The sequence below is a fragment of the Venturia canescens genome, chromosome 8, assembly GCF_019457755.1.
Source record: "Venturia canescens isolate UGA chromosome 8, ASM1945775v1, whole genome shotgun sequence".
Taxonomy (NCBI): Eukaryota; Metazoa; Arthropoda; class Insecta; order Hymenoptera; family Ichneumonidae; genus Venturia; species Venturia canescens.
Genome location: NC_057428.1, coordinates 16,785,007 through 16,799,311, shown reverse-complemented (window position 1 = coordinate 16,799,311; position 14,305 = coordinate 16,785,007). Strand labels below are relative to the sequence as shown.

Genomic DNA, 14,305 nt, shown 5'->3' with positions numbered 1-14,305 from the left:
GAGGGAGGAGTTCTTGTTAAAAAAAGCGATGATTTTTTTGGTTTGAACTTACGAAACCTGGTAGAAGACGGCGAAGATTGCGAAAGAGAAGAGCAAATGATTCGGAGCCTCGAAAACTGGAGCCTTCGGGCAAAGGGGCGACTCAACCTCGAAGTTCAAACACATTGATCGATGAAGTATATACAGGCTGTAAATATACGCCAAGAAGCAAAGGTATACACGATATGTGACGCCGGAGTGTCCTCTTTTGAGGGTCAACCTGGGAATATATAAACGACGGTGGTTTCGCGAAAGAGCATCACTCGATTTCGCACAATCGTCTTGAGAAGCCAATACAAGTATAAAGCCAAATTTTCGTACTTTTCGAATAAAACCGCTTCTGAAAAATGTTCAAGTTCGCAGTGCTCAGCGTGCTCGCTGTCGTAGCGTCTGTTTCCGGTGCCCCAGGAAATCTCGTAGTGCCAGTGGTCGCCTCTCCGGCTGCAATTGCAGTTGCACATCCCGTGCAAGTGGCCACTGCAACCAGCTACTCCAACACTTATCGAGCTCCTGTTGTAAAAGCGCTTCCTTTGGTCAAGACCGTCCCCGTCGTCGCCGCAGCGCCCTCTCATCAGTTAGTACACGCAACTCCCGTTGTCGCTGCTCCCTTAGTCGCAGCTCATCCGGTCGTCAAGACTACTCATCAAGTCGTAGCTCACCCGGCTCCGGCGATCGTTAAAACGGCACCGTTAGTGGCTCATGCAGCACCAATCGCTGTCGCGCATCCTCCACTCGTTCACACTGCACCAATCCCAGCTCTTCACGGATTACCGATCACCGGCTACGCCACTCACTACAAAGTGGCGCCTCTCGTGAAGACCGGCGTTGTCGCAGCTCCCGTTGCTCTTGTTCACTAATCGAGATCGAGAGACGCGATTTTCGACTCATGTACGAACTGACATCAACGTGCCATCTTTCACATTATTTATTGGTCGAATCCTTCGTTCATTATTGATCGAATAAATTAAATTTTCAGTGATTTTGTGTTGGCTACTTTTTATTACCCTTCCTCGTAGATGGACAAAGTCAAAAAGAAACGTGACCAATTTTCAGGTTTTTACTCGAACAATGTTGTCTTTTTTTCATTCCTCATGTTTTCGTTGGTGTCAAATAATTCATAGTCACGAGATAGCCCAACGAGTGGAATTGATTCGAAAAAATTGTACTGGGAGATATGATAATTTGATGGCTTTAGGAAATCGTTACTACAGAAAAATTTATCGTCCGGCCATTTGAGTAACTGGGACGGAAAACAAATTTAGGGAAGGACGAGGAAAAGGAAGGCAGCCCCGGATGAGATATTCACTTCAAATTTGCCATTAATTCTATCGCGGAAAACACACATTTTGAAGCAACTATAGTTTGGATGTTTCTACTACTTATTTCGAAGTAGTGATGTCCAACGCTATCACGATAAATATTTTTTCAGTAAGAAAATATTTTTCATTTTTCTCGAGTCGCTTTCCGAGCTCGCAGTATACATTTTCATTGAGTTCCCAAATTTTTTTCCACCGAATACCACGAATGATAATTTTTCGTCGAATACTTTGTCGAAAACAGCAATAATGTTGAGGACACGAATTCCAAGAGTGTTTCAAAACATGAAAAGAACCAAATATCAGTAAATCGAATTCGAATGATTACATTTTTTCCAAATTTCATTAAATTTTTCATTACAGACGAAATTTTTTCAATTTTTATTTCTAATGCGTTTTTCCATCTTTTTAAATTTTCAGACAGTCTCATTAGGCTGACATAAACAACAAATTTAATTAAATTCAGAGTTTCTCCAAAACAATTTCACTCTTATTCGAATCGGCTATAATTGTGCGGTAGTTCAATTTTTCAAACTCCAAAAAACGAAAAAAGAAACAATCAATAATAATAATCATGCCTGCGTTACCATTCCATCGATATTTTGATGTTTTCGTGTCACAGTGAACGGGAAAAAATAGGTAAGGAGCGTCAAAGTATAAATGTGAGTTTCAAGAACTCGACAAATGAATCGAAAACTCTCGACTTTCTTATTGAAAAGTCGAACGTTATCCCAACTTTTGATCTTTATCCATATACGAGCACCATCAAATCGTTCACAGGTGCGAATTGGGATTTCGTAATTCCAACTCACCTCGTCACAGTGGAAATCGAATCCAAAAAGCCAACACGAGTAGATGATTTAGAGGTAAAATTTTCTGCCCAATCACGCGGCGAAGATTAAATTGACTGGCGAGAAAAAAAAATCACTATAAAAGAAGTGGTTTCAAAAATCTCTCTGGGAATGCAATTTTTTTGGTACGAATTTCCCCTAGTGCATGGTTCTAAGATTGCTCTTATAATCAAAGGCAAACGCATCGGGGAAAAAGGTCACAACCCGATGCTGGATGAACCCAAATTTTCGAAGATTAGTCGTGTATTAATTCCTAAAAAAGCTGCACATAACTCGAAAACCTTCATTCTAATCGACAAATATTTCGATCCTCGTAATAAAAATAATATTAAATACTGCGTTGAGAATGATTGTACAATCAGATTGAAGAGAACCGTTCCTTCTGTGGATTTAAAAGGTCCATTGAAACGATACGATCAAGCGTGAGACGTCACAGCGCCGCAGGTGCTGAAAAAAAGTACTCGATTAATTCAGTAACACGATCGTTCGCATCAATTTTTATTTTTGTACAGGTACAACTTTTTTTTATACCGGAGACCGTATGCAGATGTTAGATGATAGATTGAATCACTGACAACGGTTTTGCTCGAATTACAAGAGGCAGAGTTACGATAAAAAATCGGATTAAGCGAGACGAAAATAAATCCTTGTACAAATGTAGACGTCGGAAATGGGTTGAGTCCGGTCGACTGAAAGTGACGTTGGGCCCGAGGCGAAAGAGGTCATGTGGGTTGACCAATCAATCTCCGGCTATTTATAACAAAAAATATCCTACGTTCGTATCTCATTTTAATTTCTGTCCGTAGAATACAGTTTTGTTGAATTCTTCTTTTATCGAGTTTGAAAAAAGTGTCTAAATTTGCCAGATCACTTCGATCACGTTTTCCTGGATGCAGATGCCCTCTAAAGGGACTTGAGTTCCCTCGAAAGACCCTCATTTCTTGCGCGTTAATCGTTGAAACAATATATCGAGGTATGCGATATAGACATGTGAGTAATCCGATGGCGACGAGTATTCGGTCCAGAGTGGCTCGCCTTGGATCTCGTTAAAGAGCCAGGGCGTAACCGCCCTCCCTGTTGATCCAGAATAATGTATTTCTTTCTTTCGGCTTCCTTCGTTCCATCCGCGTTATACCTCTAACAAGGAGATAGCCTCGTCGTGTAAGAGGTTTTGTCCAAAGTGTTGGACTTTCTGAGGTCGATGGAGATTAAGGATCAGAATAAGAAAAAATTCGATAAAAAATCGACGGAAAAAAAGGAATGCACACCGAGATCCAATTCTCCACGGTTTTTGCAACTTCCCCGATTTTTTTAACGCTCGACGTGATCGCGTTATAATAATAAATGGTATCAAATTTTGCTGCTTGTGAAATACGACTCGAAATAATCACGGTGACGAATTACAAATTAACGAACGATCCCATCGCGTTTCAAAAACTCATTTTTGATCGAAAGTAATTTTAGGGGTGACGGCATTTCCGTATGATCCTGGAAATTGTACAATACCTCGTTATGTGGGCTCAAATAAATTGCTCTCATTCCCAGTTGTTTGGGGTAACGAGGAGTATGGCGAGAATAAAAACAAACGCCATTTTTGTGTGTTATATGACAAAGGGTAATTCGTCGGTATGGAGAAAAGGTTGTGCAAGAATTGGAAAATGTTTGCTGTCTTCTTTTCACAACGAGGAGGGCCGAAATCTCAATGAGTAACATCGGAATCGAAAGATAAATATATTCTTGAGGAATCAAATTGTGAGGAAGACTTGTGAACAGTGAAAATTAATTAAATATTTGTCATTGCCTTTGACTATCCATTTTTCATTCAATGTTTATGGTAGTGAAATTTTAATATTTTTGATTAAATGTTTTAAATCAATTGAGAGAATTATTCGAGTACTTTTTAGAGATTTACCGCAATATTATCGAATCAGAATAATTTAAATATAGAGGAATACTAAGTCAGAAAATGGAATGTCATAGTTGAGCCATTTGATTCTTTTCTCACACTATAAAAGAGAGTTTGACATTTGGCTTTTCACAAATATTTTCAATGAAAATTGTTTTGCATATGACATTTTGTACTTTTTTTCTCCAAGTTTATATACCATGAAAACAATAATAATTTGTGGATTATTTTCATTGACTTTTGATCTTCATTTAAAGGACTCGATGCATGAAAGTGACGCTGCGTTGACGCTTGGCTCGAAACAGACTCAGAATTCTTATTGAATCTCATCGACGAGGTCTTGGAGCCGTTTGGAATGATGAATAAGGAAGCCAAGAAATTGGTGAAAGACAAACTTCATTAAATAAAAACTTGAAAATTCAATGAAAAAGAATACGCATAAATGCACTATTGAGAAGAGAGTAAACTAGTGAAATTATGGAGCTACATGAAAAATCTTGAGCAGTTGATCCTCTTGAATGCCTTCTTGGGCTGACATTGCATAAAAAATCCATGATTGCACAGTTTGCTAGCTCTCCCGAGAAGGAGAAATTTTAACACTTTGAGCAACAGCTCAAAGCGAGTTTCAAAAATTCTGCACTCTTTGTTTGACGGTCACAGAGATTCAAAGTGCGGGAATTAGAGTAGAAAACTTTCGCAAAATTCTTTCTTCCACAAAGCACATTTAGGTTCCAAACATGTTTCTCAGAGATGGTATTTAAAAATTTTTGTGTAACGTAGCCCATACCATCGAGAGATTATTCCGCAGTTCATCCCTAAGTTTTCGAGCGTTCCGGGTAGATTCAACTTCTGAATGGGACTGCGACTGGATTACCATTCCGATGAGATGGAATGAGGGTGGTATACGAATGCGTTGCAATGTTGTTGAAACTAAATAAAACTAAGTATAACCACAGTAGAAAAGAACACATGATAATAGTTCGGAATAAATGTAGAAGACAATATTCCTTTTGGCAAGAGTACGAGTGTCGTTGCGAGAACGCAAAGTGTAAATGGTGACAGTTCCACAGTCACTCGATCGTTCCCGGACGCCTGTGGCGAGTCGCACGAGCAGCAGCTGCCGCGTCCGTTGCATGGGCAATCAAAGTAGTATTCTTTCGACTCGCTTCAGAACATAATTAAAACTTGTGTGAGTAAAGGAGTGAAAAAAAATCTATTACAAGACAAAATTACGTTTGAACGGAAGATTTGATATTTTTATTCACAAAAGATCGGGGGTCGATGAGAATACAAAAGTGGAATTGTTGAGGATTGCGTTGTCTGGGAATCCTTAATGAACGTAGCTGGCGTACGCGAGTGGGGCAGCATGAGCGGCGTAGGCAACTGGAGCTGCGTGGGCGGCGTAGGCCAGAGGAGCTGCGTGTGCGGCATATGCGACTGGAGCTGCGTGTGCGGCATAGGCGACTGGAGCAGCATGCGCAGCGTAGGCGAGTGGAGCTGCATGAGCGGTGTAGGCAACTGGAGCAGCGTTGTACGAGACTTTGTAAGTGTTGGCGTAGCTCGTGGCTACCGGAGCAACTGCGACCGGAGCCGCTGCAGCGAGGAAGCCGGGCTTGGGTGCAGGTGCGGCCATTGCGCATCCGGCGAGTGCGAGAAGTACGAGCTTGTACATGTTTACGAGGGATTTATTTTTCTCGGAAAAATACAACTTTTAGATCGAACAGTAACTCGAGACTGTTGTTAATCGACTGGTACTTTTGACCAAGCGTTCAGCCATATTTATACCATCCTCGTAGACGTACGCAAACCACTCGTAGCGTTAATTATCATTATTTTCATGCGTGTATACGTTTTTTGCGATCCCTTCTTCGCCCGAATTCAGGCTGCTCCAGCCCCACCCTCTTCGGCGTTGGTGCGCAATCTAGAGACGGAAGAAACGCTCTTGCAGCGGAGCACGAGTGTTCAATACCATCGTAGAAAGGAGCGGGCGAGGTCTAAAAGCCCGCTCTCTCTCTCCCTCTCGCTCTCCTTCGTCCGGAGAAAAAGGGGACAAGAGAGAGAGAAACCGTCCTTTGTGTCCGTCCCTTCTTCTGGACCCGTACATTTCTTTCTTTTCCCACTCTCCGTATCTCCGATTACATTCGGCAGTTACAGCTTCATTTTCGAATATTTTCGAGCAACATTCTTCATTGTTCTCTGCTCAGTCTCGTTAGAAGGCTAAATTTTGTGTGAATTCCGTTGACACGGCCAAGGACGAGTGGACCGAGCACGTACCAGAGCGTCTAAGCGTCCATTTCGTTGACCCACCGCGATTAACCAATCCCTGTATAAACAAAAAATATCGAAGAAGGCGATTCTTCATGCTGGACATTGCTGCCTGAACTGGAGTCTCAAGGGAACAAGGAGTTACGAAATAGTCCCCGAACATCTAGTACGATCGTTCGTTTTAAGCATACTGTTTTTTTTTGTTTCTTTTTTTATAACAAACTTATGTTTTTCGACGACTGAAAAATTCTTCGTACACCAAAGTACGGTTTTCGTCGACAGCATTCTCGTCGCCTAGTGCAAGCCCGTCCACTTTCGCGAATTAAGACACTTTTTTCGTCATTATGTGGGTGGCTTTATTCTTACAAATATATATGAATAACACACGCATCGACTTTTGGAATGTGCTCTGTCTTAATCGCGCTCCACCTTCAGCCTGCAGCATACGCACAGTGTTTCGATGGCCTACATTGAAGCAACGACGGCGAGAGCTCTCCGATTACGTGAACGCGTTTTACACACCCGGGCATTTTACTTTAGGATTCTCTCGGTGCTCGCATAATGCTCGGACCGGCCGGCAGGACGATGCTTGGAATCGCGACTCGTTAACGTGTCGGAATAGATGCGAGTCCCATTGTATAACTGCGGTGCACTTGGTAACGTACGTATCAATAGCTCCGTCGACAGATCTTTGGCTGGATCATGTAACGCACGTTAATCAAATGCACAAAGTTACACAATAGGCTTCCAATCTACTCTGGCCCTCCGCAAATAGCCTTCATACGTCGACACTGATCCACGGCCGCGGAATCGACTTTTCGCGGATCGAAGTAACTTTTTTGTAGTCTCCTTTGGCTAATCGATCGATTAGCCAAAGCTCGTGTGCATGTTCGCTCTCTCCGAATATCCGGATTATGAAATTGCTCGATGAAAACATTTGTTTCTCGTTGATACTTGATAATACCTAATCCGAGACTCCCGAATTCTGAGGATTCTGTGTCCGCAGAGGCGTGATGAATGATGGACACGGATTTCCATGAATCTAATATTGTGGAATGTCATCGCGTGGGCGACGTTTCTGGAACACCGAGGCACATTGTAAACTCATTCCTCCACAGGTGGAGCAGTATTATATAACGACGTCGTGGGGTTGCATAATTGCACGGGGCTTTGGATACGCTCCCGCGGTCCGAGCAGCCCTCACGAGTTATTTGCTCCGTTGCACACTCTTTCGACTGCAACTATAATCACTTTTTTATTATGACATTAGCCTTGATCCTGAAGCCAATGGAGAGAGAGAGCAGCTCTCTGTTTTCACTCGTAGAAAAGCGAGAGTTGACGGCGCAACGAGTACTGTTGAGCAGTTATTAAAGTCCCAAATATTTATCGGGACGATGATCTCATTTTGATATATTTTACCTGAAACTCCAAACCAGCCGAATTCATGTTTCTTCGTAAGAGTCACTCATTCGGAGAATACTCGAGAATCCTCTGGTTACAAATCAAACCGATTTTTCCACTTACATATTCTTGTGAATCTTTCATTCGCTCGATGAAACTTCGATTCAATGAATTTCATCCCATTTTCAGCGTATCCATACGTTTTTCTGTAGTGAAATTTCGAAACTTCAATTGCTGAGATATATTCACTCGCTGGGATATTAATGCACTGGCCTACGACGATTCAGTCCGTTCGAATGTGTCCATATCTCTATTATATAACCGTCGCAAACCGCAATAATTTCCCATGAGACGATATATATAGTCGAGATGTGCAGAAATATCACAGTTCCACCAGTTTAGGCATTCCACCGTACATCCGTATCAATAATAACGATATCTCTGTTTATAGGCAGGCTAGGGGAGACCGGGGCAAAACGGGATGCCCGAAAAACGAGAGAAATTTTGTTGTCTTCAATTTTTCAATTTTTACACTTGTCCGAAAAGAACATGAAACATATTTTTTCCAAACTATCTCGTTTTTTTTTGGATTTTGATTATATTTTTCAAAAAATTCGTTTCTTTCAAATTCTCTTTTTTCACATCACTTCCAAAGTGAAAACGTTTTTGCACAGATATACAAAAAGTATTTGTATAACTGCAATTACTGCTCGGCAGATATATGTTTGCGGACCATCGTTTGTGGTTACAAATGCACAGGAACGATGTGCCCACTTCGCACAATTTTGGCACTGAATCCACGATTCAGTGGACAAAGAATACAATTTTTTACAAAATAAACATTGGCAATCTTCGTTATTATTCATATTATTCATTTTTAATTTAATTACAGAGGGTGCGTTCGACGTACGTTAGAGCGTTGTAAGCGCTGAGATCGCTTTCAACGCTTACAGCGGTAAGTCGGAAGCACTCGGTTACGGGTGCAAAATGCACTCAAGTGCATTGAATTAAAATCGTAGTAAAAAAAATTTCGTGAGTTTTTGAGAGGTACCCCTTTTTGCCTCGGGATTTTTTTTTCCTGAAAATTGAAAAGAATTGCAGTACATTTCTTAGTTTTTTGGAGTAAAAAATAGAGAGAGCTTCCCAAACTTCTGAAAATTTAAATATTTCCTTAGGTATCCCGTTTTGCCCCGGTCTCCCCTATTTCATACTGAGAATCGCAAACGCTTGAAGGGAGGCCTTGGCAATGCCCTCTCGTATAGCTTTGATGGCACGATGCCCCCAGGCGTTTCGAATAATTTCCATTACGAACGAGTCTCAAACATTTTTGTTGTCCATCGCACAGCTCCGTTAAAGTATAAAAAATCAAGTATAAAAAACGATTCAAAAGAGCTGGCTTGTTCGAGAATTTTTTGATTAGCTGTTGCGTTACAGAACCTGATATAATACGAACGAAAATAAATGGAATCGTAGTGTTGAAAAAATAGTGCAGAAGGCACTCATTAAATTCAAGTTTTCAAAGCGTTTTCTCCGGCGAAAACGTTTCAAAATTATTCGACGTTCCACTGCCTTTTTTGCTGCAGTGGGATAACCTACTTTCGAGTTTCAATTTACTATGGTTTTTGCGGCAAGAAAAAGTAATAATTAACCGGAGGAAAAGTCACGCAAAATGGGAGATTCAAAGGTGTTAAAATCGAAAGAGCAGCTCAAAGACTCGAGAAACACAAACGTGTACGATATTCCACATATATTTATGCCACTCATATAGCAGTGTGAAAAAACCTTGGCAGTGCTCGGGCAAATGAACGACAGTACGAAGGTATAGTCTATGCGAAACAAGACGGTAAACACGTACACAGCGCATGTAACAAGGGTATGAAAATAAAGAGGGAGAACGGTCGTCTCGTTCGTCTGGAACGCTGGAAAAAACGTAAACGTATATAGGGCACTTTCTTGGGGAGAGACTATTGAAAAAAAGCATGCGTCGCGCTTGGTTTTCGATCACACAAGGCCGCGAGACACGACTCAATTATTTATTGTCACAATAATAATAATGAAAAGGCACGAAGATTATTGACAAATAACGAAATGTTGTTCTACGATATTCAATGGCAAATGTCGAGTTAAAAATTTTCCTACGGCTCCGAGTCAACTTCCCAAGACTTCGGACCGATAAAAATCAATTCTTCTTTTGTATTTTCTTCATTAATTCCACCGATCGAGCTCTAGCTTGAATGAAAAAATGAGATTTTCAACAATTCCACAATTCTGCAGCTTTCGCAAGCCCGTTAATATGAGTGAAGCAAATTTCATGGCCAAATGCCCTACGGAAAGAAAAAATCGTGGAGGGTCCAAAAATAGGACACGAGCTCTGGGGTTGACATTTGTGCGGAGCAGTCCACCTTCGGATTGACATTTGTTTGACGTTTTTCAAAGTGAAAAGCGAGAACAGCAATTTCCCGCGCTCATAATATTCCAAACTTTTCGATCGAAAGATTTGCGAAGATATTTTTTCAGTAGACGCTCGCGATGCTGTTGCTCAAACGAATAAACAGGAGCCAGAAACGCGTGGGGCTGGAGGAAGTGCGTTACTCCTGTCGTTGCCAAGCGCTCTTCACGTTCGGTTACACCAACATATACGTACACATATAAATAAATATAAACATATATGAAAGCGTATATCCATAAATGTTTATGAAGAAGGCGAGAGGGTCGCGCGTCGAGGCTTCCCGGCGAGTTCACGGCGACTCCGTCCTGCCTCTTACCTCACAAGTTCCTGCAAGCTGCTTCTTTATTCCCCTTGTTTCTCCGCTCGCCGCACGTACGTGAGAATTAGTGTGGGTTCGCCGCGACCGAATAAAAGCAGGATGCGGGAGAGCGTAGAGCATCATTCGAACTTCAGAGTTCAAACTTGTCTGAACGTCGTAGCCGAAGAAGAAAGAAAACTACCCTCCAGCATGTACAAGTACGTGGCCCTTTTCGTCCTCATTGGTTGCGCCGCAGCCGCACCAAAGCCGGGATACCTCGCGGCGCCGGTGGTCGCAGCCGCGCCCGCGGTTGCAGTCGCTCATAGCGTACCAGTCGCCACGAGCTACGCCAACACCTACAAAGTCTCTTACAAGAGCCCTCTCGTCGCGGCGGCTCCGGTCGTCGCAGCAGCTCCTGCCATCGCATACGCACCTGCGATCGCCCACCAACCCGCCGCTGTCATCGCTCACGGTTACGCCGCTTCTCCGCTCGCCTATGCCGCACACGCACCCCTCGTCGCTGTCCACTAAGAAGGAATCTCCGTTTTCTATTCTTCGGGAAGGAAACTAAAATCACACTGTTTGGCTTTAACGGATCTTCGAGCCCGGGGCAAAACGATCAACTCCGAGCCGCCCTGTCACTCTGGAATCTATTGGTTTGGATCTCCGATGTATTTACAACGGAGAACATCGACGCGGGAGTCGCATTTACGATGAGAACGTGGCCCGAAAATTGTCAATTTTTTTCGATGATTAATAAAAAAATCTCACCTCAAGCTTCTTTTGTCTTCCGACCATTTTTTTCTTGCGTCACCTCACTTTGTTGTTTTATTTATTTTCGTAGAGACTACAAAATAGATCGTTATTTGGTTTTCACAACGTTTCGAGGCATGTGCGCACGCGTGAGCAATTCCAACGCTCCTCGTTCAATGATCTCGCTTCACTGTCGCAGGGAATTATAATACAACTTGCTCGATTATCGTCTATTTTGTTTTTTAATTATGGAATTATTCGTACATATGAAAACGAAAACAGGCTTTCTTACAGTTTAAAAATCAATGGAAATGGGGAAACGGTGTTGCTCATTTGGAGCTTTAAATTGAGTGCGAATGTACGAAGAATTTAAGCGTCCCAGCTCCCCTTCGTAAACATGTAAGATGAAAATGGAGAATTTTTTCTACATTCTTCCGTTCGATTCACACTGAATTAACGCTTCAGACTTTCTTCTATTCTAAAAGCTAAAAAGCTAAAACAGTTTTTCATTTCTTAGATAATAGTAGATCAGCATATTCAGGAACGAAAAAAAAAATCTGTTACAGAATCTTCGAGAAAGTGATTAATAAATGATCCGCATCAAAAGGGAGCAGCCCAGCGGAGTCTCGGATTTTCTTTTTTACTCAATCACGAATGAGTCAGTTGTTTTTTCTCGAGACTCGTGAACAGCAACTCGGATTTATTTTTTCACGAGCCTCTTTTTCACTCTCATAAATTCATAGAAGGGAGGGATCGAGGGAACTTTAAAGATTGTGCAACAAAGTGAAGTAAATCGCTGGTTAAGTGAGAGCTGGCGCAAGGAGTTCCTCTTTCATCCTTCAATGTTACTCGAACGTTCGTCGCGAGCGAGAGAGAGTCCAAATCTCATAAGTCATTCGGTGCTTGACACTCCAGTCACGCACCATTTCGGCGAGAACATATACCCGTGTATACATAACTGCACTTGAGGTCTCGTACGTCCACCGAGATTTCACTACTTCTGTCGCGATCCTCGTGTCTAATTTACCGAGGACTTACTTTACTGTATTGGGCTCTTGATCTTTGTCATTTTTACTCCAACGATCCGAGCGCGCCTTGACGAACTTGTGAAAGTATTTCATGCTATTCCAAAACGATTAGCCTCGAGAAGGGAAACCCTCAAGGTCGTCCTAGAGTAGTATTAATCGACGGAAGATGAGGAAATTCTTTTTCAATTTGTTTCGTTTATGTGAGTAAGTAAAAAATAAAAGGGGGATTGTTTTTTCGATGCATTAGTATTTAACCGATAATCGATTATTCGCTTCAATTAATTTTTCATTCAAATATCAATTTTCCACACAATGGATTAATTTCAAACTGGAATCATTGGAAAAACCTCGATAAATAACTGATTGCATTGAAAAATTAAAAAAAATAAATAAAAATAAATATAACAATTTTCACATTGAATTTTAATATTTTTTAACCATCGAGAGTCTCGATCCGAAATATTTATCCTTGGTCCAAAAATGTACAGTTGTTTTTTTAATTCAGCTCGCCAGGCGAAAAAAGTTGATTCGCTAAAGATAATTTATGGTGGGCGCGGTTTGACAATTTGTCCGAGGTCCGATCGATGCATAAAAATGTCGAAATATTATATATAAACAGAAGTCGAGCAAAATTCTGATTGAATTAAATTACCATACTGGTTTGGGATAAAATCGACATCTCGTGACTGCCTCTAAGAGGATATGTATTCTCCGAGACTTGAAGCGAGTACTTTTCGATGTATATTGACGTCAAGATATCATTTATGAACGTGTCGTTTACCCCGGATAGGGTGAAAAGACCTTGCCCTCGACAACCGGACCTCCGTCGTTCACGGTCACTCGTCGATATTGTTCGACCGTGTCTACGAAGAAATCTGCACGCATCCAAGTACGTCGTACCGGGGGAGAGTGTGTATTAAATTTATGATTTATGTACGAGTATAAGCAAATGTCAAATTTCGACATCAAATTTTGACGAATAATACATGAATAGACGAAAGCTGTTTTTTAATGTTTTCCAACCTCTCATTGCCAAGTTCGAAAAGTCGGTATTGTGGTTCGATTTTTTAACGCTTATCGAGGCCCATAAAATTCATGATTTCTCGAACTTATTGAACAGAGTAGCAATGGACGCGAGAAGTACATTTTTTGTGTGCTTACCATCGTATGAGATGCACTGAGAATAAAAATTCGTTGTCCATCAAAATAGAATGGTTGTAAATGACAAGAAGGGACTCGTTAACTTAACGAAAAATTATTTATTTAAACGTTTAATTTGCTGCCTCAAATGAATATTCCTCACTGCGACGAAAACATCGTTGAGTTGAGAAGAGTTTTCTTGAATCAACAAATTTCATTGGTCTGCAACGTTCAACGTTTTTTTTCCAACTATAAATTTTGTTGAACCAAGACATTTATTTGCCATGAAGTTTTTCAAAGATTTCGTAACCCAGCGAAATTATTTCATTCGTCAATATTAATTTCAAAGAACCGCATGATCATAATAGAAAAATCACTTTAAAAATTGTGCGTTCATAAAAAATTTGAAGATACATAATAGAGTGATTAAAAAAAAATATATTTTTCAATAAATCATGAAAAAGTAATCCCCTCAGAAATTGGGCCATCCAAAAAAAATTTTAGAGGTGGCACCAACGACGTTAACATTTTTATTCTTTCTTGGAATGAAAAAAATCATATAAATTCCACTGGAGACTACTGTAAAAAATTTCTCAGGTGATTCAAATTTTGAGAAAATAATGTTTTCACGATATGCTGACATATCAACCTGCGAAACAAAGCGTATCATTTTATAATCTCGAGACGTTTACGAAGAATCGAAAAAAAAAACATTTTAGTAAAACCATCGGGACGACCTCAAGCTCTTTTTCCTCCAAGTTCAAATATTGAGAGAATCGACTCTTGATTGAGTGCTAACTTCTGTCGTTGCAACGCCGAACAATCATCTTTTTTACCGTCGTTTTTTAATCACGCTAAT

The 14,305-nt window shown here is 41.0% G+C and overlaps 3 protein-coding genes across 3 annotated transcripts; 2 read left to right on the top strand and 1 right to left on the bottom strand.

Moving 5' to 3' along the window:
- Positions 1 to 280: 280 nt before the first annotated feature.
- On the top strand, positions 281 to 1,018 carry LOC122414549 (calphotin-like). The gene has a single exon (XM_043425922.1). The coding sequence runs from the start codon at positions 387 to 389 to the stop codon at positions 894 to 896; it is 510 nt and encodes a 169-aa protein (XP_043281857.1). The 5' UTR covers positions 281 to 386; the 3' UTR covers positions 897 to 1,018.
- Positions 1,019 to 5,341: 4,323 nt separating this feature from the next.
- Positions 5,342 to 5,883, bottom strand: LOC122414552 (cuticle protein 38-like). The gene has a single exon (XM_043425926.1). It carries the CDS (start codon positions 5,782 to 5,784, stop codon positions 5,443 to 5,445), a length of 342 nt encoding a protein of 113 aa, XP_043281861.1. The 5' UTR covers positions 5,785 to 5,883; the 3' UTR covers positions 5,342 to 5,442.
- A 4,747-nt stretch (positions 5,884 to 10,630) lies between these two features.
- Positions 10,631 to 11,301, top strand: LOC122414551 (cuticle protein 70, isoforms A and B-like). Its single transcript, XM_043425924.1, has one exon. The coding sequence runs from the start codon at positions 10,646 to 10,648 to the stop codon at positions 11,054 to 11,056; it is 411 nt and encodes a 136-aa protein (XP_043281859.1). The 5' UTR covers positions 10,631 to 10,645; the 3' UTR covers positions 11,057 to 11,301.
- The last annotated feature ends 3,004 nt before the right edge of the window (positions 11,302 to 14,305 follow it).

Bases quoted from the DNA above. Each gene is read 5' to 3' on its own strand.
- LOC122414551 (XM_043425924.1), top strand. From the start codon at position 10,646: ATGCGGGAGAGCGTAGAGCATCATTCGAACTTCAGAGTTCAAACTTGT.
- LOC122414549 (XM_043425922.1), top strand. From the start codon at position 387: ATGTTCAAGTTCGCAGTGCTCAGCGTGCTCGCTGTCGTAGCGTCTGTT.
- LOC122414552 (XM_043425926.1), bottom strand. From the start codon at position 5,784: ATGTACAAGCTCGTACTTCTCGCACTCGCCGGATGCGCAATGGCCGCA.